Source organism: Mobula hypostoma, chromosome 3 (genome assembly GCF_963921235.1).
Source record: "Mobula hypostoma chromosome 3, sMobHyp1.1, whole genome shotgun sequence".
Lineage (NCBI taxonomy): Eukaryota > Metazoa > Chordata > Chondrichthyes > Myliobatiformes > Myliobatidae > Mobula > Mobula hypostoma.
In genome coordinates this window covers 36,074,092-36,101,684 of record NC_086099.1, presented here as the reverse complement: position 1 = coordinate 36,101,684, position 27,593 = coordinate 36,074,092, and the positions used below count along the sequence as shown (strand labels likewise).

The 27,593-nt window shown below is 38.8% G+C and overlaps 1 protein-coding gene across 4 annotated transcripts in view; it reads right to left on the bottom strand.

The window, feature by feature from the left end:
* The window catches only part of rusc2 (RUN and SH3 domain containing 2), a 119,887-nt gene that overhangs the window by 38,656 nt on the left and 53,638 nt on the right, over positions 1 to 27,593 (bottom strand). For 3 of the 4 annotated variants that reach the window (XM_063042892.1, XM_063042895.1, XM_063042893.1), the window contains exons 3-6: positions 11,461 to 12,252; positions 7,180 to 7,371; positions 1,074 to 1,217; positions 494 to 570 (exon numbers count right to left, since the gene is read on the bottom strand). In XM_063042892.1, the coding sequence (XP_062898962.1) occupies positions 494 to 570; positions 1,074 to 1,217; positions 7,180 to 7,371; positions 11,461 to 12,252 (1,205 nt within the window). The remainder of the gene's footprint in view (positions 1 to 493; positions 571 to 1,073; positions 1,218 to 7,179; positions 7,372 to 11,460; positions 12,253 to 27,593) is intronic. The other variant, XM_063042894.1, reaches the window with a different exon arrangement.

Sequence of the window (27,593 nt, the reverse complement as noted above, 5' to 3'; positions counted from 1 at the left end):
ACTCTTCCTTCAGTTAGTCCTGACGAAGGGTCCCGGCCTGAAACGTCGACTGTACCTCTTCCTAGAGATGCTGCCTGGCCTGCTGCATTCACCAGCAACTTTGATGTGTGTTGCAGAGATAAAACAATGATTCTTTCCACCAGGAATAAAATATTGACTGATTGACTGTCTGAAACACACAGTGGTAGAAGCAAACACAATTGCCAATGTTGAAGAAATATTTAACCAAGCACATAAACAAACAACGTACCATAAGATATGAACCTTGTGCAAGCAGATAGATGGGATGAATTTAGTTTGGAATTGTGATCAATGCAGACATTGTGGACCTGGTCCTGGTCTTGTACTGACTGTATTATGTCATAAAACTTGAAATATTATAAAAAGGTTGAATAGAAAAATATTTACAATCAAAATAGAAATTAGCTGATTTTTATTTAAATAAATTACAAACTGGGAAAGTACTAGTAAATAGTTATTACATTCATCTTACCTTTACACCAGGATCTCTACTTGTTCCAAAATGGGCTACAATCAGATCAACAGCAGTATTCACAGCTTTAACAAGGCCTACGAGGGAAACAAGGGGGTAATGGTACTGGTTTTCGTATTGTTGGGGTTTGTATTGCTATTTTTAAATATGGTTATCAATTTCTCCCTTTAGAACAATCACTTTGATAATCACTGGAATAGAAAATGTTATGCAACAAAATGTACTAAAAAATTATAGAATATTTCATATGGTACATTTTAATTTATTATTCTGTAATCATGGAAACTATTTAACTTGTCACTGATTTCATCCATTTGAAATATTTTGCAAGAAAGAATTCCTAAAATTTCTAAGCATGAAGTTTTACAATCCAGTTGAGTAGAAATAATTATTCTGATAGGAAGGTAACTCTGTAACCACATAAAATGTTTGCAATGTTGCATTTTGATAAACCGTAACTAAAACCCCCCCAATGAATTAGTTTAAAGTATACTTTAAGTTACATCTAGAATAGTGAATATCTCTGACATTGTTACTTTCATTAATTATATCATTGCTTACATCAAATGCTGGCTTATACCTTTCTTCTGTAGTATATCTATGGAGATACTTTCAGAGGCTCCATCAGGTGACAAACAAAACTCTGCAGGGGGCTTCTCAGCCAGCGAAAAATAATCAGGAAAGAAATCACTGTAATAGTTCTGAAGCTGCTTCACAGATTGGCCTACAATTAAAAAACAGATTGCATCAACAATTGCTAACATAAATTTGATATGTCAAAAACTATCAAGTATCATCTTCTCCAACTAAAGCTAATTTTCACAATCATATTTCTAGACTTAATTCATTCTTTGTATATTCTATCCTATACATAATAATGCGATCACTTGAGTCGACCTACACAGATTTAACAGACTAGCTAATGTCAACTTGAACTGAGCAGGAAGTTTTCATATTCAAGACATTTCTTTGCTAAGAATGAAAAACTGTAACACCTAACAATGTTCTGGAAGCAGGTATAGGGAAACTATCTACAATCCATAATAGATAGTAAAATGTATATTACATGTGCATTGAGAAATGATGAATAACTTTTAACAGAGACAAATGCAGAATGTAGCCTTAAAAAGAGGGCAACTCCATTAATGCTGATGTCATGTACGATTGTTTGCTTAAGGTTGATGAGTAGGAGGAGAACTTCGGGTTAAAATTGTCCCGTATCGGACCGCAAAGTACTCCAGCATGTGGTGAAAACTGCCCAGTGGATTATCAGCACCCAATTGACCACCATTGAGGAACATCTACCATAAACGCTGCCTGGGCAGGACGAAAAGCATTATCAAGGATGCATCTCACCCTAACCATGGACTTTTTACTCTCCTCCCATCCGGTAGGCACTACAGGAGCCTCCGCTCCCGCACCAGCAGGCACAGGAAGAGCTTCTTCCCCAAGGCTGTGACCCTGCTGAACCTCACATCACAGCGCTAAACAGTATTGCACCTATATTGTACTGTCTCAGTATTTTTATATTTGTGTGCTGTAGCACTTTTTATTCGCAGTTATTTTGTAAATAACACTATTCTTTGCAATTCTGGTCAGATGCTAACTGCATTTCATTAGCTTTGTATCTGTACTCCGCACAATGACAATAAAGTTGAATCTAATCTAATAAAAATATTGCCAGGGCAATAAGGGAATCAGAAATTCTATCCTTTTGGGATCCGCACACAGTAGTGATCTTTATTTAGACAGTAGCAGGTCTTTATTTCCACACACAAACCGATGCAAGGAATGCCTACAAAAACAAAAAAAAATAAAGAAATAATTCTCAGCCATCATAAGAGACTAAAGAATTCCTGGGTATTTCATTTTGCAGGCCACAAGGAGGTCTTAATTAAAATTTTAAGTAAATGGAAAAAATTAATCTCAAATAGGCATCTGTCCCTTGGTAAGGGTCACACTCATAGTGGGTCTGCACAAATCATTGTGCAGAATGGCAGAATGTCGATAGTTCCCTTTGTAACTTGTACCCATAGTTAGCACAAAGCATCCCATTGTGTTACCAGCGGCATCGTTATAATTCAGTTCAACAGATTTGGTGAATGATTGCCGATCCTTAGTTGACACAGACAGATACTTTATTATATATTTATGTTATCTGGTTCAAATATATCCAACGATGGAATCTATTTCTCCATATTTCAAAGCCAATTAATTTTTCCTTGCTGTCTCTATATATCTATTTGTATGTTAACCTATACCAACTGTTTGCTTCTTTTATTTTGGATGAATGGGGCTGGCTTAAGTGATAGGGACGGGATTGGATTAACCAAGTACCCAAGGAACTGCTGCTTATGAACACCAGTTGGGAGCGGAACTACGATGGCACTTAACAGTGACTCCTTCGAGCTCATCTGCAGAAACAGCTTAATTTCTAACTTTAATGTCTTTCTTTTCCCTTTTCAAGGCGTCTGAGGTTCTGTCAGAGAAACTGACCTAGCATCACCCTAGAGCTACACTCGGAATTCGGTTTCTTAGTGATGGTGGTACCCACTCCTGGGGGCTCACAACTGGCCACTTTTCGATATCCCAAGGATGTGGCCTAGAAGACAAGCGCACCTTCAGGGTTCCAAGGCTTTGTGGACCTGTGGATGAGCTAACTCTTTGCCAGTGCCACTGACTGAAGCATCACTGGAGAAAGTGGAACGTTGGGAACAGCAGATTTGCTGTCAGGGGCTCTGTACTCAGCAAATCGTTCATGTATGTTTTCTTTCTTTTTCCCTCTCCCTCTCCCTCTCCCTCTCCTCTCTCAAGCGTTTGTTGCCTATTCTTGAGTCAGAGAACTCCGGGGAGGGGGGAGCAACGAGGCAGACTTTATCGCTGCAAATCAACAAGTTCTTTTGTTATGTCTACCCTCTCACTGTGAAAGGGTGATGCCTCTCTGTTCCTTTATTGGGGAGAGAGAGAGCCTGTGGTGTGTCGAATTGTCGGGTGAATGATTAGTTTTGGTTGTACTGCAGATCATGGTCTTTCTTGGGGGCTTTGCTATTGCTTGCTTGGTGGGTGAGGGGTACTGATGCCTTTTTTTTGCTGTAGTAAGTTGGAGATGGAGAGGGTCATTGCTTTGCTACTGTTTGCAAGGGAGCGGGAGTAGGGGAGCTTTGGGGTTCTAAAACTTTTACTGTCACTCATTCTTTGGGGCACTCTTCTGTTTTTGTGGATGTTTGCGAAGAACAATAATACAAGAATTTCAGGTTGTATATTGTATACATTTCTCAAGTGTTATAGAGGTGAGTCAAAGAATAAAAACTCAACAACCTGCTAGGGGAATTCAGCTGATAAAGCAGCATCTGTGATGGGGAAAAGAATTGCTGACTTTATCAGGACAGGAATTCCTTCCACCCCACCAACTCCACCCCATAAAGATGCTGCTTGACCCACTGAGTTCCTCCAGCAGGTTTTTTTGTTGTTCCAGATTCCAGTATCTGCAATCTATAGTGTCTTCAATGAAAAACCAATGCTTCCACAATACTGTTGATATGTTAAACACATCAACAAAGCTAGAAATATTGCAAGCTTTATAGCAGATAGTCTGACTCAGTAAAACCAATGAAAATGAAGTGAGACTAATTTAGGCAAATACCTTTTTATAAGAACTCAGAAAAATGAGTAGATCACCTGGCCACTCAAGCCTGCCCTGCCATTCAATATGATCACGGCTAAATTGCCCAAAGCCTCAACTTCATCTCTGTGGCAGTTCCCTACAGCCCCCTATTTCTCAACTTTTCAAGATATTTCTACCTCCTATTTAAATATTTCTAGTGATTTAACTTCCACAGCCTTCCAGGGTAGACAGTGTCAGAATTTAGCAAACTCTGCGGGAAACAATTCTACGTACCTCAGTTTAAAAAGACCACTCCCTTATCTTATAATAATATCCTCTTCTTCAACACTCAACCAGATGTCTACACTGTCATGCCTTCCCTTAAGATCTTGTGTGTTTCTGTAAGATCAATCCTCATTCTTCTGATCTCTAAAGACCACAGTTTCAAATTCATTAGCTGGTGATCATAGCTCAACCCTCTCGCCCCAGGAAACAGCCTGCTAAATCTCTTTAGGAGTGCCTTAAAGAATTCCTTGTAGACTAGGGGTTGCAGACATTACTTCCTCACGCCTACAATCAGTCTCCTCCTCATGGAAAGATCCCTGGGATCTGGAGCTAGAGACCCATATTTCTTGGGTCATGGATTGAACAGTCTAGCTTTCCTTTCCCATTGGATTCAAATGTAAGGAAACTATCAGGACTAGAAAAGCACACCAAAGAGTTAAAACACTACAGCATACAAAGAAGTCATAAGACCTTAAGACATAGGAGCAGAATTAAGTCATCTGTCCCATCGAATCTCCTCCACCATTCAATCATGGAAGATCCTTTTTTTTAAAATCTCCTCTTCAACCCTAATTCTCAGCCTTCTCCCCATAACCTTTGATGCCATGTCCAATCAAGAACCTTATCAGCCTCCGCCTTAAGTATACCCTTAAATACGACCTGGCCTCCGCAGATACGTGTGGCAACACATTCCACAAATTCACCACCCCTTGGCTGAAGAAATTTCTCCACATCTCTGTTTTGAAAGGGCGCCCCTCTATCCTGAGGCTGTGCCCTCTTGTCCTAGACTCTCCCACCATGGGAAACATCCTTTCCACATCTACCCTATCTAGGCCTTTCAACATTCTAATGGTTTCAATGAGATCCCCCCTCATCCTTCTGAATTCCAGCGAGTACAGAGCCATCAAACATTGCTTGTATGATAACCCTTTCATTCCTGGAATCATCCTTGTGAACCTCCTCTGGACTCTCTCCAATGCCAGCACATCTTTTCTAAAGTTATGTTTTCCCATCCAAATTTCCAATCCCTCAGTCTCCTGTTAGTTAATAACCAACAATGTTTTAACTACGTCTCTCTGGTCCTAAAATGAACATGAATCAAAAGTCAAAAGTAGTAAATTTCCACTGATAAAGGATGAAAATGAAAGAAAAATAGTAAGGAAAAGGAGTAAGGGAAGATTCTAGAATTGAAGTTATTAATAAGTTAACACCTACAGTACCTTGGAAAAGTATTCAGCCCCAACCCTTTGTTCACATAAATGAGTACTACAATCAGGGATTTTGATCAATTTAACTGAAAATTTTTATTTGTGTATCACCTGCTCCTTTTTCAAAGTAGAGCCCAAAAAACAGGGAAAATTGTAAAGCATGAAAAACTAAAAATTCAAAAACTGAAATGTCAGCAGTTCAAAAGTATTCAGCCCCCTTTTTCAGTACTTAACTGAACCACCTCTCACAGATAGTACAGCCTTTTTGGTCAAGTCTCTGTTAGCTTTGCACATCATGATGAAGCAAGATTTGCTCATTCCCCCTTGCAAAATTGCTCAAGCTGTGCCAAGTTAGTTGGCGAGCATGCGGTGGAAAGCAACCTTGAGGTCTTGCCAGGTTAAGGCCAGGTCTCTTAACTGGGCCACTCAAGGACATTAATTGTCTTCATCTGAAGACATTCCATGGTTGCTCTAGGTCGCTGCAATGCTAACAGATGAACTTCCTCCCCAGTTTAAGCTTTCGGGCAGGTTTTTTTTAAAATCCAAGATCTCTCTGTATTTAGCAGCATTCATCTTCCCATCAATTCTGATCAGATTTCCAGTCCCTGCTGCTGAAAAGCATCCCCATAGCATGATCCTACCTCCACCATACTTTTACATTAGGGATGGTGTTACTTGGCTGATGCAGTATTAGATTTACACCACATGTACTGCTTAGTGTTCAGGCCAAAAAGTTCCTCTTTAGTCTCATCTGACCACAAGACCTTCTTTCATACCTTTACTGTATCTTCTAAGTGATGCTTTGCAAAGTCTTGTTGGGCATGGATATGCCTTTTTCATCTTTGCCACTATTCCATAAATACTCTTTTTATGCAAGGCCTTACGAAATTGTGGAGCCATGAACTTCTCCTCCAGTTGCAACCAAACTTCTGCAGCTCACTCAGAGTGACTGTTGGTATCATAGTAGCCTCTCTTACAAGTGCCATGGTTCTCCAATGACTAAGTTTAGAGCAGCGGCCTGATCTAGGCTGAATGACTGTGGTTTCATACCTTTTCTGCTTTTTCATGATGGACTGCACTGAGCTCCGAGATACACTCAGATGGCCTTGTATCCTTCCCCAGATTTGTTTCATTTCCCTGACTTGTCTTGAATGCTCTTTTGTCTTTACTTTGATTTGGCCTATTAAAAATCTACCATACTGTTGGACTTTACAGAGAGAGGGGATATTTATTCTTATGAATTCATTGAAAATAGGTAATCCTTCAATTTTCGACATCAACAATTTGGGTGAGTTAGTAAGGTAATATACAGCATTGCACGAGGAAAGTTGGCATAGTAATTACAAAGGGATGAATACGTTTTCAACCTCACAATTTTGGTTTTTAATATCTAGGAAATTGTTGACAGGTTTTGGATTTTTTTTCTTTTGATTTGACATGATGCATGTTTTGTAGATTAGTTCAAAAATTCCTACTTCAATATATTCCAAATTTAGAAAACGAGACAGTAAAATGTGAAAATAGTTGTAGGGGTGAATACTTTTTCAAGGCACAGTAATTAATTCAGAAAGTGCAAAAAAAAACTGCACCATATAGCCTTGAGCGAACATGGTTAACGCCACTAGCGCCAGAAAATTCCAGATAGGCAGTCTTCTTGGTTATCCCACGGCCTGATTGCTTAGGCTCCAAATTGCAGCCAAATCCTGTTACACGATCAGGACCAAGGGGATTTCGTCTACGATATTCCCTCCATTTCAAAGCCAGAGGTGTAAGGTGATTAGCTGGAATAATTAATAGATGGAAAACACAGAAGAGCGAGAGAGAAGTTTAGAAAATGAAAATGCACAAGAAAAGGTTTTACTCTGATTAAGCAAATACTTTTGCACTAAACTTAAATACAACTCAACCAACATAATTGGATTGTTGTTAAGAATCATCATTCCTGATTTCATTCCTTTGGCTACGAATTTTGCATTTTTACGTTAATTAATGAAGTTTAACTATCTTATTTAACTTCCTGTTCCCACTTAAGTTTGCAAAGATTCTTTTACAATTACTGGAAAATAATAACCTTTGCCTTGTAACATAAACATTTATTTCATATATACAGTGGCATGCAAGAGTTCGGGCACCCCTGGTCAAAATTTCTGTTACTGTGAATAGCTGAGCGAGTAAACGATGAACTGATTTCCAAAAGGCATAAAGTGAAAGATGATACATTTCTTTAATATTTTAAGCAAGAAAACTTTTTTTATTTCCATCTTTTACAGTTTCAAAATAACAAAAAAGGAAGGGGCCTGAAGCAAAAGTTTGGGCACCTTGCGTGGCAGTACATAGTAACACCCTCTTCGGCAAGTATCACAGCTTGTTAACACTTTTTGTAGCCAGCTAAGAGTCTCTCAATTCTTGTTTGGGGGATTTTTGCCCATTCTTCCTTGCAAAAGGCTTCTAGTTCTGTGAGATTCTTGGGCCGTCTTGCATGCACTGCTCTTTTGAGGTCTATCCACAGATTCTCGATGATGTTTAAGTCAGGGGACTGTGAGGCCCATGGCAAAACCTTCAGCTTGCACCTCTTGAGGTAGTCCATTGTGAATTTTGAGGTGTGTTTAGGTTCATTATCCTGTTGTAGAAGCCATCCTCTTTTCATCTTCGGCTTTTTTTACGGACGGTGCGATGTTTGCTTCCAGAATTTGCTGGTATTTAATTGAATTCATTCTTCCCTCTACCAGTGAAATGTTCCCCGTGCCACACAAGCCCAAAGCATGATCGATCCACCCCCGTGGCTGCAACACAAGCCCAAAGCATGATCGATCCACCCCCGTGCTTAACAGTTGGAGAGGGGTTCTTCTCATGAAATTCTGCACCCTTTTTTCTCCAAACATACCTTTGCTCATTGCGGCCAAAAAGTTCTATTCAAAGGTTCAAAGGAACATCTAAACAAGCCTGTTGCAATTTGGAAACAAGTCCTGTGGACTGATGAAGTTAAATTAGAACTTTTTGGCCGCAATGAGCAAAGGTATGTTTGGAGAAAAAAGGGTGCAGAATTTCATAAAAAGAACACCTCCCCAACTGTTAAGCACAGGGGGTGGATCAATCATGCTTTGGGCTTGTGTTGCAGCCAGTGGCACGGGGAACATTTACTGGTAGAGGGAGGAATGAATTCAATTAAATACCAACAAATTCTGGAAGCAAACATCACACCGTCTGTAAAAAAAGACGAAGATGAAAAGAGGATGGCTTCTACAACAGGATAATGATCCTAAACACACTTCAAAATCCACAATGGACTACCTCAAGAGGCACAAGCTGAAGGTTTTGCCCTGACAGTCCCCTGACCTAAACATCATCGAGAATCTGTGGATAGACCTCAAAAGAGCACTGCATGCAAGACAGCCCAAGAATCTTACAGAACTAGAAGCCTTTTGCAAGGAAGAATGGGCGAAAATCCCCCAAACAAGAATTGAAAGACTCTTAGCTGGCTACAAAAAGCATTTACAAGCTGTGATACTTGCCAAAGGGGGTGTTACTAAGTACTGCCACGCAGGGTGCCCAAACTTTTGCTTCAGGCCCTTTTCCTTCTTTGTTATTGCGAAACTGTAAAAGGTGGAAATAAAAAAGTTTCCTTGCTTAAAATATGAAAGAAATGTGTCATCTTTAACTTTATGCCTTTTGGAAATCAGTTCATCTTTTACTCAGTTAGCTATTCACAGTAACAGAAATTTTGACCAGGGGTGTCCAAACTTTTGCATGCCACTGTATGTTTATTTTGAAATGGCTTTGTTGGTTCAAGAAAAAAATGGCCCATTCTAAATAATGACGCCAATTAAACCATAAAATTCCACTGATGTTACAACTGTTGTCAGTAACTGTGAACAGTTTGGTCCATACCCTGCTGAAAGGTAATAGCAATAATAGAATAGAAGCAGTCCTTGTTCCTGCTCTGCCATTTAATAAGATCATGGCCAATCCTTTATTGTACTGCTAGTTTCCTGCATTACTTTCATTTCCTTTGATTCCTATTATACTTATTTTTCACCATCTTGAATATTCTCAGCAAACTGAACTTTAACTGAAACAGTCCTCCTGGATACAAGATTCCAAAATTCCCTGTAACCCTGGTGAAGAAACTTCTTCTTACTTCTATCCAGAATGGCCAGTTACTTGTGATTGTGACCTCTGGTTTTCAATATTCTACTTGGGGATAATATCAACCGGTATCTATTCTGTAATGCAAGATAAGCATGTATATGTTTGAACGAATTGTCTCATTTTCTGTACTCAAAGGACACAGGCTTCCTCTACTTAATCTATCCTCAATAAACCCACTATCTCAATTCGATGAAGCCATGTTGCATTCCCTTTCTCAGAATTATACTATACCTTACATAGGATGATCAAACCTGTATACAGGTTTTCAGATGTGATTTCACCAGGGCCCTATGCACTTGGGACAAGATGTCTTTAATCTTAGAAGTTCTCTTATAACAAAGGTCATCATACAGTCTGCCCTCCTAATTGCCTGCTGAATTTGAACGTTAACTTTCAATGATTTGTGCATGAGGATGTACAGGTGGTTCTGAATAACAACACATTTCAATCTCACCTATCCCATTTTCTGTTTCTTTTTAACCAATATTCATGACACTACATTATATGCTATCCAGTATAAACCCATCTGCTCACTTAGCCTGTCTATATGCTACTTAATTAAGCCTCTCCACATACACTTTATATCATTACAATATTTGGATATATTACATAATCCCTTCATTGATATAGTCTGCAAACAGCTGGGCCCAGCTCAACTCCTGAAGTATTACAACCACATAATAATTTGTTTTTTCCCTACTTTTCCTTCCCTATCTATTAACCAATCATTAAACTAGGCCATATCTGTGCCATTTAATTTTACTTAATAACCTTTTTTGTGGCACTTTATTTCAGGGCTTCTGAAAGTGTAAATATGCATTATCTGATTCACCTTTACTTTTTCCACTAATTACAACTGCAAGAAGTTCATAGGATTTGTCAAACATGAGTTCCCTTTCACTAATCTATGTTGACTTAATTCAATTCTATTATTATTTTCCAAGTGCCTGCAGCCAATTTCTTACTAATGAAGACTACCATTTACCCAGTACTGATGTCAAGCTAACTAGTCAAGAGGGAAATTAAAAGGAGGCAGTTCAGTCCATCAGATTCATGCTAGATCCCAACAGCATGAACTCATAAGTCCTATTCCCTATTTGTATTTTTCTTACATGCCTACCAAGTCCTCTTTGATAGGTGGGCAGTCACCTCTCCACAGGAAGATCCCCATTATCTGGGGCTACAGTAGCCAATTAATTAGTAGTTCTCTGATTTCTTTCTTCCACATTTTGTAAATAGTAGAAGCATGCATTTTTATATCCCAGTCCATGGGAACTGTTCTAGAACTGATGGAATTTTGGAAGATGACAAAATGTTTGGCATAGCATTGTGGGCCGAAGGGCATTTATTGTGCTGTAGGTTTTCTATGTTTCTGTATCTTTCGGAATGGTAGGATGTAGATTATCAAATACTGGGAATTTATTGCCTTTCAGTCCTGTTTATTTCTCCAATACTACTTTCCACCAGTGCTAGTTTCTTCCAGCTGCTCAGTCACTTATTAGTATGTTGCCAGAGGATACATTTACTCCTTTCATATCTTGGCACCTACAACAAGGTCAAAACAGCCAAGTCAAGTTCTAAAAGAAGTGAATGAATAGCTAGGATTCTCACTAGGACAATCATTTCAACAGACTGATTGGAGCTAAAAGACATTATAATAAATTACTTCAGATTTTGACATTCTGTTGCATTACTTTTAGAAAGAAAAGTCAGATATGTACCAGCAGTGAAACCGGATGCCATATGCTGAAGTAGTGCTGCTTTTCCACCTCTGCTTCTGTTATCCCATTGATGGTTCATATGATTCTTGATACCATTTACCGTTCTGATAGCTGGTGATGGTAACATTGTTTTCTGGGAAGAACAAATGGAGTTCTGTGCAGTTTGAAGGTTTTTTTCCTCCTTATTCTGGGTCTCCTTTGGACTCCTCCTTTCATCTCTGACCTGTGGAAGGTGGCTTTTGTTTGGTGAAACAACTTTTGCTGGAGGTGATCGTATTGGAAAGAGATTTGCAGATAAAGGACAGGATCTACTCCTTGGAGGGTGGCTACCAAAGTTTCTTTCTGATGACACTGCAGAAGATGACGAGTCTCCACTCTGCAAGATGGATACATCATTTTTTATAGGTGAGTAACTACCCAATGGTGAGGGCCTAATTCCATCTGGCATGGGTCTCCGTAAGCAGTACTCATTTATGGGAAAAGAGTTCCCTGCTTTCTCATTCTCATTTGTGCTGAATCCATTCTGTGATTGTCCTATTGTTGCTACATTTTCCAGTGACAACATGCCACCAGAAGAACTAGATGATCCACTTGAATGCTCATTTGTTGTCAGCTGACTATTTGGAATACTGTACATATACGTAACTGAAGATTTACTGTGGTTTTGCACTGGCCGAACCCTGGGAAGCTGTTTGCTCAGTGGATGGTGAAGAATAAAAGGTTGAATGGGCAACGTAGTAGGACGCTGCTCTTTACTATAACGAATAACTGCTTTGCCTTCTGTTCCAGCACCTGTGGTACCAAAAGAAGATAAAAAATTAAAGAGGACCAAGACCAAAAAATGACAGACAAGAAAAGTGGATTAAGTAAGTTTTAAAAATATTTAAGTTGCCCTGAAAGAAACTTATTGAATAAGATTTTTGAAAACACAGTTAAATGAAAAGAGACCTCATAGATAATATTTTTACAACAAAATTATGTTTGGAAACAATGCTCCAAATGACAAATAACCATACTGTGCATCTTTATTAGTGATTCTTACTCAACAAGAGAATTGTAAAATTTTAACAAAGACTGAGATTTAGAATTTGTTTAACATATTTTTACCATTTGATGTGGTTAAATGTGGGGTGTCTATGCCAGTTTTGAGGATGGGGGAAAAGGGTCCTGTTAGAGTGAGTTTTTGGGTAGGTGATTCATTTACACTTAAATGACTTTTGGCCACCAGTCTTCTGTTTGACAAAATACTGTGGATTGAGTTCACAACAATGCATTTCCTAAAAGCTCTGAATATCGGAATACTAGCCAGACGCTGCGGATGGAAGGGTGAAGTTTACAAGTAGTTTTGAAGACAGCCTTATCTATACTTTATAAATATTAATTGTCCTCCATGTTAGCACGTAAAATACCAAATAAATGTATTGTGGATTTGACTTGCACTCCTAAAGGCTGTGAGCACCAACTCAGGCATGTTGGCGTCGGGAGGAAAGGATGAAGTCAGAAGGTGTGATGTTTTGTATGTAGCTTCAAAAAGAAGCATTGTCGGGGGTCATGTGATGTCGTACCATTGATTGGGCGCTTCCCTGAATAACTCCTAAAAAAACTTCTTCACAACCTGTTTATAAGGCTCTCATATAACCTCAATAAAAGCAATGGTTAAAACGAAAAATCGTGGAAATCCGGCCCTGCACTCCCAGGAGCATCTGGAGTTGAGGGACGCGGGAGCAACGGTGAGGAGGCCTGCTTGTCGGATGCAGCACGGTGCGGTGGTCTCGCGGCCGCGATTCATGAATTGGCCGATGCAGTCCGAACTTTAAACAGTAGGATGGACAAATTCGAGAGTCATTTAGACGTTATCATGCAAGAATCTAAGGAAATGAAGCAGACTTTGGAATCTTTAAATTTGCAAACTTAGGATTTAGAAAATAATACGAAGGATGTTGTGAATAGATTACAAAACCTGGAAAAAGAAAAAGATTCCTGGAGGACTGAGAAAGTAAAAATAATGGATAAACTGAACTCCCTTGAAAACTATAGCAGAAGAAAAGATATCAAAATAGTAGGTTTAAAAGAAGGATTGGAAGGAAGAGACGCAGTAACTTTCTTTCAAGAATGGATCCCCAAAGTTCTGGGGGAAAAGCATTTTGACAAAGAATTAATTATAGGAAGAACCCACAGGACTTTAATCCCCCGACCACCTCCAGAGCAAAGGCCGCGCTCTATACTTATACGCTTTTTGAAGTATCAAGATAAACAAAAAGTATTACAAGCTGCTGCAATAGAGGCCAGAGAGAAAAATGGCCTACTGGAGTTTGACAGCAGAAAGATATTCTTCTTTCTAGATATTAGTGTGGCCTTGTTAAGAAAAAGGAAAGACTTTGACTTAACAAGGAGGTTATTAAAGAATAAAGGTCTTCAATATTCTTTATTATATCCAGCAAAGCTAAGAATTCCTTTGTTGGATAGAAGGAGGAAATATTTTACTAACCCCCAGGAGGCAATAAACTTTATTCAAAAAATATCTGAGACATCGTGATTCAGAATATTCTTCTGGAACAAGAGGCCTAGAAAGATGTATCTTGGACAAAATATATGAAGAAAATTATTTAATTTTCTTTATTAATATAGATTAATTATAACAACATTATAATTTTGAACTTCAAATCTATATGATTATGGATGGACTATTATGATTTAAAATATTGATTATGGATGGTCTTTTTGAATTATACTACTTAGGATCTATATAGTTCATCTAATTTTGTTATAACTAGTATGAATAGTTTTGATTATATAGATGTCATCTTTTGATATGTTTAATTTTTGGTAAGCTGGATATGAATTAAGTCAATTTAGGGTTATATTTAGTAAGTTTCTTTGAATTCTATTCTTTATTCGGATATATTGCTATATTAATGATATTTACTCTCAATGTTATAGATTATATTAGATATTTAGTAATAACGGGTGTGGAATACAATTTATTTTTACAGATAAATAATTAAGGAGTTATTGGGGGAGTGGATAATTTTTTCATCTCTTTTTTTTAAAAAAGATTAATTATGTTATATCTTAAAGAATGTCCATCTTTAGTGTGATGTTTATTGGACCCCACAGTAAGAGGGGTTAAGGCGCCGTGGACTTGGAGCGCCAGTTGGGAGGATTTTTCTCCCTTTTTCTTTTTTTTCTTTTATTTTCTTTCCTCTTTGGTTTCCTCTCTATTTTCTATACTCTACTGAGAATGGCACCAAATATCTCTGAGTCACTCAAAGAAGTGGGATTAATTTATACTTTTTTTGCGGGCAGGATTTATCAAATCTGATAACTATGAGTAGAGCAATTAGATTTTTAAGTCTTAATGTTAATGGGATAAATGGACTGATAAAAAGGAAAAAGGTCCTGACATATCTTTGAAAAAATCATATTGATATTACCTTTCTTCAAGAAACTCACCTTACAGTGACAGAACATAACAAATTAAAGAGAGGATGGGTTGGTCAAGTAATAGCGTCCTCCTTTAATTCTAAAGCCAGGGGAGTGGCAGTATTGATAGGGAAGAATTTGCCAGTGTAGGTGGAGGGTACTATCAGAGATCCGGCTGGGAGATTTGTTATGGGTCAATTGTCAAATATATTCAGAATGCTGGACACTTTTGAATTTATATGCCCCCAATTATGATGACAAGAAATTTATCCAAAATATTTTTTTGAAAGTTGCTCGAGGATATGAAAATATCTTAATTGTAGGGGATTTCAATTTTTGTCTGGATCCAATTTTAGATAGATCAGTTAAAAGTCGTGAAGGTCAGGGCAGCAAAAACCACCCTGGCCTTCATGAATATAATCGATGCTTGGAGATGGCAGCATCCAAGGGAAAGAGACTACTCTTTCTATTCAAAACAATATGACTTCTACTCTAGAATTGACTTATTTCTAATATCAGCTAAATTAGAAAGTAGGATCATTCAAACAGAATATGCTGCTAGACTATTATCGGACCATTCACCTTTAATTTTATCAACTGAAATGCCTGATAAACAAAAAACATTATATAGATAGCGTTTTAATCCTTTGCTGTTGAAAAGACCAGAGTTTGGCAGTTTTATTACAGCTCACATAGAATTGTTCTGTGAGACGAACTCACCCTCTACTGCCAATAATTTCTTATTATGGGACACATTAAAAGCATACTTAAGAGGACAGATAATTGGATATGTTAAGGGTATAAAAAATAAATATGTAACAGAATTAAATGAATTGGAGAAAGAAATAACACAATTAGAAAAAGATTGTCAGAACTTAACAACAGAGGAAAATTATAAAAAAAAATAAAAAAATTAGAGTGTAACACAAAACAAACCTATAGGATAGAAAAAATGATACTAAAATCAAAACAACAATATTATGAATTAGGACAGAGAACCCATATAGTACTACCTTGGCAACTGAGGGTGGAAGAAACCTCCAGAACAATAAATGCGATTCAAACAGGGGAAGGTAAGATTTCATATAAGCCAAAAGAAATAAATGATACTTTTAAGCAGTTCTATTCGGAACTACCATTGTTTGTATATAAATCAGAATCAGTGGGTGGCTCACTGAAAACTGATGATTTCCTGTCTAATTTACAACTTCCCAAATTGAGTCAACAAAGTCAGGAAGAATTGAATACCCCTTTTTCTAGGGATGAAACTGAAAGAGCCCTAGGTTTATTACAGGCTAATACATCGCCAGGAGATGATGGTTTCCCCCCTGAATTTTATAGAGAATTTAAGGGTCAATTAATGCCCCTTTTTATGAGGGTTGTGACTCAGGCTAAGGAGACCCATACTCTACCGGAATCCTTTTCAACAGCAATTTTTCATTAATTCTTTAGAAGAATAAGGATCTGCTAAAACCAGCATCTTATAGGCCTATCTCACTTTTAAATGCGGACTATAAAATTATAGCAAAGGCATTGGCTAATAGACTAGCTCGATATCTGCCAAAATTGATTAAATCTGATCAAACAGGATTTATTAAAAATAGACAATTATCTGATAATATTGGCAGACTATTGACTATATCACATTTAGCTAGGATGAAGGTGGACCCGACTGTAGCAGTGGCTTTAGATGCTGAAAAGACCTTTGATAGACTGGAATGGGATTTTTCATTTAAAACAATGGAAAAATTTGGTATCGGCCAAATATTCATAATTTGGATAAAAGCACTTTACCATCAGTCTAAAGCCGAAATAATTACAAACGGGCAGATTTCACCAGTTTTTTCTCTACATAGATCCAGTAGACAAAGTTGCCCACTATCTCCAGCTCTATTTGTTCTGGCAATAGAGCCATTGGCTGAGGCTGTTAGATGGGATCCAGACATAAAGGGGTTTAAGGTGGCCCAGGAAGAATATAAAATTAATTTATTTGATGATGACATTTTAGTATATTTGGCTGACCCGGCCGGCTCTTTGGTAAGACTTAAGGCCTTACTGGACAATTATGGTGTAGTCTCGGGATATAAAATAAATTGGAATAAAAGTGAAATTTTACCTTTAGGTAGAGGAGACTATGCCCAGTATCAATATGGCACTCAGTTTAGATGGGTTAAATTCAACATGAAATATCTGAGGATTAAGTTTAATCGTAATTTGGAAGACCTTTATAAACAATTATCTCCCCTTGCTGTGGAATGTCGAGGAGGACCTACATAGGTGGATAAACCTTCCCATCACACTGATGGGCAGGGTAAACCGTATAAAAATGAAGATAATGCCAAGACTTCAGTATGTTTTTCAGTCTTTACCTATCCCATTACCCAATAATTTATTTTAAGATTTTCAATGGACATATTTGTTTATTTTTATGGTCAGGTAAAATATCTAGAATCTCCATGGAAAAATTGACCTGGGACTATAAATTGGGAGGGTTAAAGTTACCAGATTTTAAAAAATATTATTTAGCTGCACAAGCACATTTTATTGCTTCTTTTTTTCCTTCTTGGGTTACAACTGGCTTACATATGGTGGAAGAAATGGCAGAAGAATTTATATATAAATGGGACTCCAAATTAATTAAAAAGAAAACAAACAATCCTCTACTGAGACATGTAATTTATATCTGGGAAAAAAATTAAACAATTTATGGGTCTAAAAAAAGGAATATCCTCAAAGACACCTCTATCTCAGCACAGATTAATATCCGTGACTCTGGGTAATAAATTTCTAGTCACCTGGTATCAACACGGTATCAGGCGCATTGAAGATTGTTATAATCAGCAGAAGCAATTTATGTCTTTTGAGGCACTTAAAAATAAATATAATTTATCTAATAACACATTCTTCTGCTATCTCCAATTACGATCTTTTTTGAGGGACTGTTTGGGTCCATCACTGGCCCTACCAAGGTGCTCAGACATGGAGATTCTAATTTGAAAGGGGAATTTACAACTAAATTTATTTCTAATATGTATTCTTTATTGCAGGATCAATGCCCAAAGCTTGGTATATGCAGGTCAAGGGAGAGATGGGAGTCAGATTTGGGTACTGTAATTGATCACCAATGTTGGTCACATCTATGTTTGGATAGTGTTACCACTCTTATCAACTCTAGATACAGAATGATACATTTTAATTTTTTACATCAGTTGTTTCCCACACCTGAAAAAATACATAAAAATAAACCAGAAATTTCTGACAAGTGTTTCAGGTGTGGCATAGATGTTGGTACCTTTTTGCATTCCACCTGGCTATGCACGAAACTGAGATCTTTTTGGATAGATCTGGGTAGGTACTGGGAAAGATTCTGGGGATGGATTTCCCTCTAGACCCAGAATTGTTTCTTCCGGGGAACTTAGCAGTTTTGAAAGTTAACCTCCCCAGGAATAAATACAAATTTATTAAAATTGTGTTGTCAGTGTACAGGAAATGCATAACGGTAACATGGAAATCTGATTCCCTTGTAAATATTGATCGTTGGAATAAAGAAATGCAAAGTTGTATACCCCTTGAGAAGATTACTTATACCCTTAGGAATGGATACACTATGTTCATTGAGATTTGGCAACCATATTTGGATTACTTAACTGCCCAGATTGTTTAATTTATTTATTTTTTTAAATTAATATATCCTTTATTATAAGCTAGTTGCTTTAATTTGTATTTTAAACTGACTCTGAGAGCTGGATGCCTACTCTTCTTTTTCTTTTTTCTTCTCTCCTTTCTTTCCTCTGTCTTTTATGTTTTTTTTTCTCCCTCCTTTTTTCTAATGAGGGGAGATGGTGTTGGGATAGGTGTTTTTTCTCTCAGACTTATTAATGTATTTGAATTAATTTTTTTTCAATATGTATTAATTGAGTCCTTATATTTCTTCTTTAAAAAATTAAATAAAGTATAAAAAAGGAAGCATCATCTATGCATTGTCTATAACTTTGTAAATAGTGTTTGCCCTTTGTGTTTAGCATATAAATATCGAGCCCACATTGGGTTAGCAGACCTTTCCACCGAAAGCATCTCCGTCCGTACGATGCCTGCTGTACCTTGTTGTGTCGAATAAAGAAGCTGCTTTGTATCTACCAGTAACCCTGTCTCTCCGCTGATTTCATCCACGCCACAAAAGGTCCGATAATGTAATGCAAACAGGCAATTTTGGACCCTGTAAGCATATTTATACACATAGCATAAAGAAGATTTTGCCTCAGTGATCTCCTTCATGGTGGAGAAGGGATACTGAATGGAGAAGAGATGATCTGGGATAGGATTGTGGTGGTGGGGATGTTGTTATGAGTGAGATAATGAAATGGACCAAAGGGAAGGGTTGTAGATGGATAAAGAGGTAATCAGGATGCAGACACATGGCATAGAGGACTGGTGTTGTTGGTAAAGAATAGGAGACAAGAAATTTGGGAACACAGAAACAAGTTTTAACCCATGGGTTAAGACCTGCTTCTGCAGTCAAGGCCTGTGACTATCATAAGCTGACATAAACAGTAGGAACAAGGCAAGTGCCATACATCATACACATAACATTATTGTTCTATCACTGAGGTCTGTACTCAATAGCCGCCATAAAGAAGTTCACATTTAGTATCCCATTCTTGAAGTACGCTGTTGGTTCTCTAACAGAATTCCACCATGCAGTGCATAAAATATAGACTATACAATAAAATTCCTACAGTTCAGAACCTAAAAGAGAGTGTAATAGTAGCATAATACCATGTAGCTTACAACAAAACAGTAACTACCAATAGTAATCTATCAACTATCTATATTGTAATGCAGAGGAAGGCATTAAGAGGTTTTTTAGTCAATATCCTGCAATTAGATTTGATGTAGCTGAATAAGCATAAGTAAATATCTTTGACCTAAATAAGTCATCTTCCTAACACTCTCGGTTTAGTGTTCTAATTCTGATAAATACTTACAGCCTAAAAACAGGCCAGTTGTCTATCAGAATCACATAGATGAAAATGTCAGCAATAAAGATGATGCAAAGAAACTGTGAAGGGATATAAACCTATATAATTGGATAAGAAGACATAAGGTAAATAAGTGTAATAGTGCTTAGAAGAATGAAAAGAAAATAAAGATGTAGGGATCCTTGTGGATGAATCATAGGACATCTCATATCATATGACGTATTAGTCAAATAAATGCAATGTCATTCTTCATTGGAATAGGATTCGAGAAACTTAAAGGAAGTCTTGTTTGAACTACACCGTGAATTCCACTCTTTAAAAAAGGAGGAAGAGAGCAGAAAGGAAATTATAGGACAGTTAGCCTGATCTCATTGGTTGGGAAGATGGAATCAATTGCTAAGGATGATGCTATGAAGTACTCGGTGACGCAGGACACCAAGTCAGCATGGTTTATTTAAGGTAAAATCTTGCCTGACGAACTTGTTGAATTCTTTGAGGAGATTAAAAGGAGGATAGATAAAGGGGATGTAGTGGATGTTGTATATTTGGATTTTAAGAAGGCCTTTGACAAGGTGCCACACATGAGATTGCTTACCAAGTTAAGAGATCATGGTATTACAGGACTGTTACTAGCATGGTTAGAGCAACGTTTGATTGGCAGGAGGCAGTGAGTGGGAATAAAAGGACTGTTTTCTGCTTGGCTACCAGTGACTAGTGGTGTTCTGCAGGAGTCGGTGTTGGGACCACTGCTTTTTATGCTGTATATCAATTATTTAGATTATGAAATAGATGGCTTTGTTGCAGATGATAAGGAAGATTATAACGAAGGTGGAGGGGCAGGCAGCATTGAGGAAAAAGGAGACTGCAGAAGAACTTAGACAGATTAGGAGAATGGGCAAGAAAGTGGCAAATGAAATACAATGTTGGAAAATGCATGATTGTGCACTTTGGTAGTAGAAATAAATATGCAGACTATTTTCTAAATGGAGAGAAAATCCAAAAATCTGAGATGCAAAGGGACTTGGGAGACCTTGTGCAGAGCACCCTATAGGTTAACTTGAATGTTGTCAGTGGTAAAGAAGGCAAATGCAATGTTAGCATTCATTTCAAGAGGTCTCGAAAATAAGAGCAGGGATGTGATATGCTCTGGCTTTACAAGGCACTGGTGAGGCCTCACCTTGAGTATTGTGAACAGTTTTGGGCTGTTTATCTAAGAAAAGATGTGCTGGCATTGGAGAGGGTTCAGAGGATGACTCAAGGATGACTGTGGGAGCGAAAGGATTATCATATGAGGAACGGTTATGGCTCTGGGCCTAAACTCACTGGAACTTAAAAGGATGAAACCTTTTGAATGTTGTAAGGCCTAGACAGAGTAGATGTGGAAAGGATGTTTCCCATGGTGGGGGGCGTCTAGGACAAGAGGGCACCCTTCAGGATAGAGGGGCGCACATTTAGATACAGAAAGATACAGGAACATTCCTTTAGCCAGAGGATGGTAAATTTGTGGAATTTGTTACCACAGGCTGCTATGGAGACAATGTTGTTGGGTGTATTTGAGGCAGAGATTGATAGGTTCTTGATTGGCCACGGCATGATAGGTTATGGGAAGAAGGCTGGGGAATGGGGCTGAGGAGGGGAAAACAGGATCAGCCATGATTGAATGGCAGAGCTGACTCAATGGGTCAAATAGCCTAATTCTGCTCGTATGTCTTATGGTCTTATGGAGATTGTCCCTGGAGCACTTTGATCACAGGAACAGCATCTATGACGGAAATGAGCAATGTTTTGTTCTGAGACCCTTTATCAGCGTGAAATGATGACTGCTCACTTGCCTCCATAGATGCCGCCTAACCTTCTGAGTTCCTCCAGTAATGTTTTGTGTGAATTTCAAGCTTTCCACATCTGCAGAATCAGTTTACCTGGTTTACTTCCAACACCTCCCTCCCCTTTCTAGATCTTTCTGTCTCTATCTCTGGAGACAGCTTATCTACTGATGTCTACTATAAGCCTACGGACTCTCACAGCTATCTGGACTATTCCTCTTCTCACCCTGTCTCTTGCAAAAATGCCATCCCCTTCTTGCAATTCCTCCGACTCCGCCGCATCTGCTCTCAGGATGAGGCTTTTCATTCCAGGACAAAGGAGATGCCTTCCTTTTTTAAAGAAAGGGGCTTCCCTTCCTCCACCATCAACTCTGCTCTCAAATGCATCTCCCCCATTTCACGCACATCTGCTCTCACCCCATCTTCCCGCCACCCCACTAGGAATAGGGTTCCCCTGGACCTCACCTACCACCCCACCAGCCTTCAGATCCAACGTATAATTCTCCGTAACTTCCGCCACCTCCAACAGGATCCCACCACTAAGCACATCTTTCCATCCCCCCTCTGCTTTCCGCAGGGATCGCTCCCTACATGACTCCCTTGTCCATTCGTTCCCCCGCCCCCCATTGATCTCCCTCCTGGCACTTATCCTTGTAAGCGGAACAAGTGCTACACATGCCCTTACACTTCCTCCCTCACTACCATTCAGAGCCCCAGACAGTCCTTCCAGGTGAGGTGACACTTCACCTGTGAGTCGGCTGGGGTGATATACTGCGTCCAGTGCTCCCGATGCGGCCTTCTATATATTGGCAAGACCCGGCGCAGGCTGGGAGACCGTTTCGCTGAACACCTACACTCTGTCCGCCAGAGAAAGCAGGATCTCCCAGTGGCCACACATTTTAATTCCACGTCCCATTCCCATTCTGATATGTCTATCGACGGCCTCCTCTACTGTCAAGATGAAGCCACACTCAGGTTGGAGGAACAGCACCTTATATTCCATCTGGGTAGCCTCCAACCTGATGGCATGAACATTGACTTCTCTAACTTCCGTTAATGCCCTACCTCCCCCTCGTACCCCACCCGTTATTTATATGTATATTATTTTTCTCTCTCTCCTTTTTCTCCTTCTGTCCTTCTCACTATTCTCCTTGCCTATCCTCTGGGATTCACCCCTCCCCCTTTCTTTCTCCCTAGGCCTCCCATCCCATGATCCTCTCATATTCCTTTTGCCATTCAACTGTCCAGCTCTTGGCTCCATCCCTCCCCCTCCTGTCTTCTCCTATCATTTTGGATCTCCCCCTCCCCCTTTCACTTTCAAATCTCTTACTAGCTTTTCTTCCAGTTAGTCCTAACGAAGGGTCTCAGCCCAAAACGTCGACTATACCTCTTCCTAGAGATGCTGCGTGGCCTGCTACGTTCACCAGCAACTTTTATGTGTGTTGCTTGAAATTCCAGCATCTGCAGACTTCCTCGTGTATGCAGAATCTTTTGTGTACTTTAAACAAGTTTGGTCTTCCTGGCCATGAAATGACATACAGTACCTACCTTAGATTATAAACAACTAAGTGTTAACAGACTGAGTTTTGAAAAAGTCAGATTGTATTAAGAATAAATTTTAATCAGTATATCCTACATTTTCTGAAATTTATAAGATAATCACAGAAATGTATAAAATTTTTAGCTTCTTTTGGAATGAAACAAGAAATATGAGAAAATAATTTAACATCTCTTCAACTAGATGGCATATCCAACAGTGTTGCACTCCCCTCCCCCATCCCCACAGAGTGGATTTGAATTCACAACCTCTGAAATCTGTAAGAATACTACTAAGAGATGTTGACAATGGGCAGATAAACTGTATCTGCTGCAATTACTTATTATTGGGGTTAACAAAGCAGTTCCCATTGAAAATATGTAGATCATTGTTTTTCAGTGCTACACAACTGCTGTACAGCATGACTAAACAAATAAATCTTAATTTGAATCTGAAAGCATGCTTAGCCCAGAGAAATCACTACAGTGATTAACTTCACTTCCATCAATATACTAGACTAAGATTTGCTGTGGTGAATCAGAATTGTGACAAAGGCTTAGGTATTGAAAAACTTGCACAAGATTGCCATTGTGTCCTCCTGAGCAACATAGTTTTAAAACAACACAGCCAACCTCCTAGGTCTGTTAGGTAAGGAGTATATGCATATCCATCCTTATTCCTTCTCTCACAGCCCTTATCTGCACTGCTCCCCACTACCAGAATACCGTACTGCTTGCTAATCTTAGAGCAGAGTGCCACGTACCTCCAAAAATACCTTCACATCCCTTCATGATCCGCAGGTAAAAGTGGAATTTTCTTCCTTCCCTCATCCTTACCACTTCTAAGTAAGTAGTCTAGTTTCTATCCCCAACTGCCAAGTTCATATGTTAACTCCTCTCCCCAAGGCCTAACAGTGCTGGATCATTTCCATTGAGTCTTGATGAGGAACGCTGACTTACTTCTCCGGTCTTACAATGGAAGGTCCATTCCCCCATCTCCCATATTTTGCCACAGGTACAAATTAACTTTTCCAGCACATACTTTTGAGGCACAATAAAATTCAAAGATAAATGTGAATTAAATAATAGTCGTCTCTGGACCTTTTCGTTTATTATGCTGTTATCCCCTTCAGCATTTTTGTCACTATGCAGATCAAAATGTGTTTTATATTTTTTTCTGCAATTTAGCCCTGTTTGAAGTACGGTTAATCAATTTCAATTGGATCCTTTAAATGGAAAAGAATTTGTAATCTAACAGGAAATTGTGAAAGCAGCAAATGATGATGGTCAAGGATTACTTTTGCAAATGTAAGATTGTGACCTGTGGTGTACTGCAGAGATTGGTGACAGGCCCTCTGTTTTTTTATCTACATAACAGAGGTGGATGTGAATGCAGGAGGCCTGAAGGTATGTTTGCAGAAGACATGAATGCCAGTGGCATTGTTAATTATGAGGATAGTCTGTGATTACAGAATCACACATTGATAAATTAGTAAAATGGGAAGAGAAATGGCAACACACACAACATGCTGGAGGAACTCAGCAGATCAAGCAGTATCTATGGAAATTAATAAACAGTCAGGCCAAGACCTTCATCAGGACTGGGAAAAAAAGATGAGAACTTAAGAGTTAGAAGGTGGGGGAGGAGAGGAAGTAGTACAAGGTGGTAGGTGATAGACGAAACAGGGAAAGGGGGAGGAGGTCAAGTAAAGTAATGAAGAGATAAAAGGCAAGAAGAGGGTGAATCTGATAGGAGAGGGTAGAAGATCATTGAAGAAAGGGAAGGAGGAGAAGCACCAGAGGGAAGTGATGGACAGGTAAGGAGCTAGGAGAGAGAGGGAAACAGGAATGGGAAATGTTGAAGGGGAGGTGGGGGGGGAGGGAAGCATTACTAGGAGTTCAAGTAATCTATGTTCATGCCATCAGAAATGGCAATGGAATTTGTTTCTGAAAAATCTGAGGTAATACATTATGGGATGATTAATAAAGCTAGCACACGGACAATGATCCATAGCAAATACTGAGAAGTCTGAATGTATGTGCCCAAGAATCCCTGAAGTTAGCAACATAGACAGATAAGGTGGTTAAGATGGAACATGGAACACCTGATTTTTAGTTAAAGCACAGATTATAAAAGAAGGGAGCATACTACCGCGTTAAAACATTAGTTAATCCACAGCTGGAGTACTGTGTGCAGTTCTCATTGCCAAACTTTAGTAAGGAGGTGATGGCCCTGGAAAGACCGAAGAAGAGATTTACCAGGATGTTATTTGGGATGCAAGTAAGAGATTGCACAAGGAAGGGTAGATGGTGAGAAACTTATCGCCGTAGCAAACATTCAGTAACCAGAAGAAATATGAAAATATACTGTCTTAAGGGTGTTAAAGGCAGGCACACTCACAATACAGTGGATTCACACAGTGGATACACACCAGTCTATGGTGGCCAGTGCTATCATGTTTGCTGTTGTGTGCTGGGGCAGCAGGCTGAGGGTAGCAGACACCAACAGAATCAACAAACTCATTCGTAAGGCCAGTGATGTTGTGGGGATGGAACTGGACTCTCTCATGGTGGTGTCTGAAAAAAGGATGCTGTCCAAGCTGCATGCCATCTTGGACAATGTCTCCCATCCACTACATAATGTACTGGTTGGGCACAGGAGTACATTCAGCCAGAGACTCATTCCACCGAGATGCAACACAGAGCATCACAGGAAGTCATTCCTGCCTGTGGCCATCAAACTTTACAACTCCTCCTCTGGAGGGTCAGACACCCTGAGCCAATAGGCTGGTCCTGGACTTGTTTCCTGGCATAATTTACATATTACTATTTAACTGTTTATGGTTTTATTACTATTTATTATTTATGGTGCTACTGTAACGAAAACCAATTTCCCCCGGGATCAATAAAATATGACTATGACTATTCCAGTTAATTGGGCAATCGGTTAATCAGGGCAGTCACTTATTTACAATACTCTAAAGAACAAAAACTAATCGAGAAAATAGTTTGGATTCCCTACATTTATTTGGGACACTATGCCACTTAATTGGGACAGGAGCCTGTTGGTGAATGGTTTCTAATTAGCATCAGTCATGTGCACTTGTGTGGCCATTGGACACTACACTGAGCTTAGAACAGTTTTTAAATAGCATGAGTTGGATGTGTTTTTGTTCAAGAAGCAGTGAATTGTGTCACAGATAGTTGGCAAGAAATAAGCAGTACAACAATTCAGAAACACAAGAAAATCTGCAGATGCTGGCAATCCAAACGACACACACAAAATGTTGGAGGAACTCAGCAGTCAGGCAGCATCTATGGAAAAGAGTAAACAGAACTGAGAGAGAAGGAAGGAGATGCCTAAATTAAAAGTTGAGGGGAGGGGAAAGAGGCTAGCTAGAAGGTGGTAAGTGAAGCCAGGTGGATGGGAAAGGAGGATTTGGAGGATGCAATCGTTAAAAGCACTGTATGATGGAAGTCCATTATCTGCACGAGGTGTCTGCGCTGCTTTTGTTCATTTGCAAATGGAAAAAAAAACACAGCAGCATACACTCTATGAATTTCTCCATCAATAACTGTTAGAAACCAATACACAGTTTTATAGTACTGTGGTAGTAGTGATAATGTGATAATGTTCTAATTTGTTCTGTATTTCATTTAAATACATACTTTATTACTCAGTGAAAACTACTTTTTCTTTTCTCCTTTTTTAAATATTTCCATGAAATTTCAGCTAATTGGTGCAGCCGTTTAATTGGGCCAAAATAAATTGGTCATGATGTGTCCCAATTAACTGGAATACGGAGCATTTAAGAAGTACGTTGATAAGCACTTGAAACACTGTGATATACAACACTGCAGACCCAGCACTGGAATGTGGAAGTAGAATAGGTAGGTTCATGATTGCTGACACGGACACAGTTAGGCAGAGCGTTTTCATGCCATACAAAGACAATGATAGCTAGCAGAGTTTTAAACTTTTTGATTACTATTCAAAATTTTCTAAAATCATTGCCTTTTGGACAAATAAATAATAACTTACTCAATATTAATGTAGCATTTGTATAACACACCAAGTCCCAACAATCTGAAGTGCAGAATGTCTGGTAATACATGGGGTTTTCACATTCAGCTATTGAGCTATCACAATTTTTTCCAAAAGAGATAATGATAAATATCTACTTAATATTCTTCCATGGTGTTCCAGTTCATTCCACTATAATAATATTTGTGGTGTGAAAATTTGATCTGCTTTGACAAGTGGAATATTTAGAGAAGCATGTGAAAATAGCCTTTCCTGCATTTCAGTGATGAATCTGATAGATTCACATAGGTGTGAGAGTGGTGAGGCTGAGAGGTCTATCATAGCACA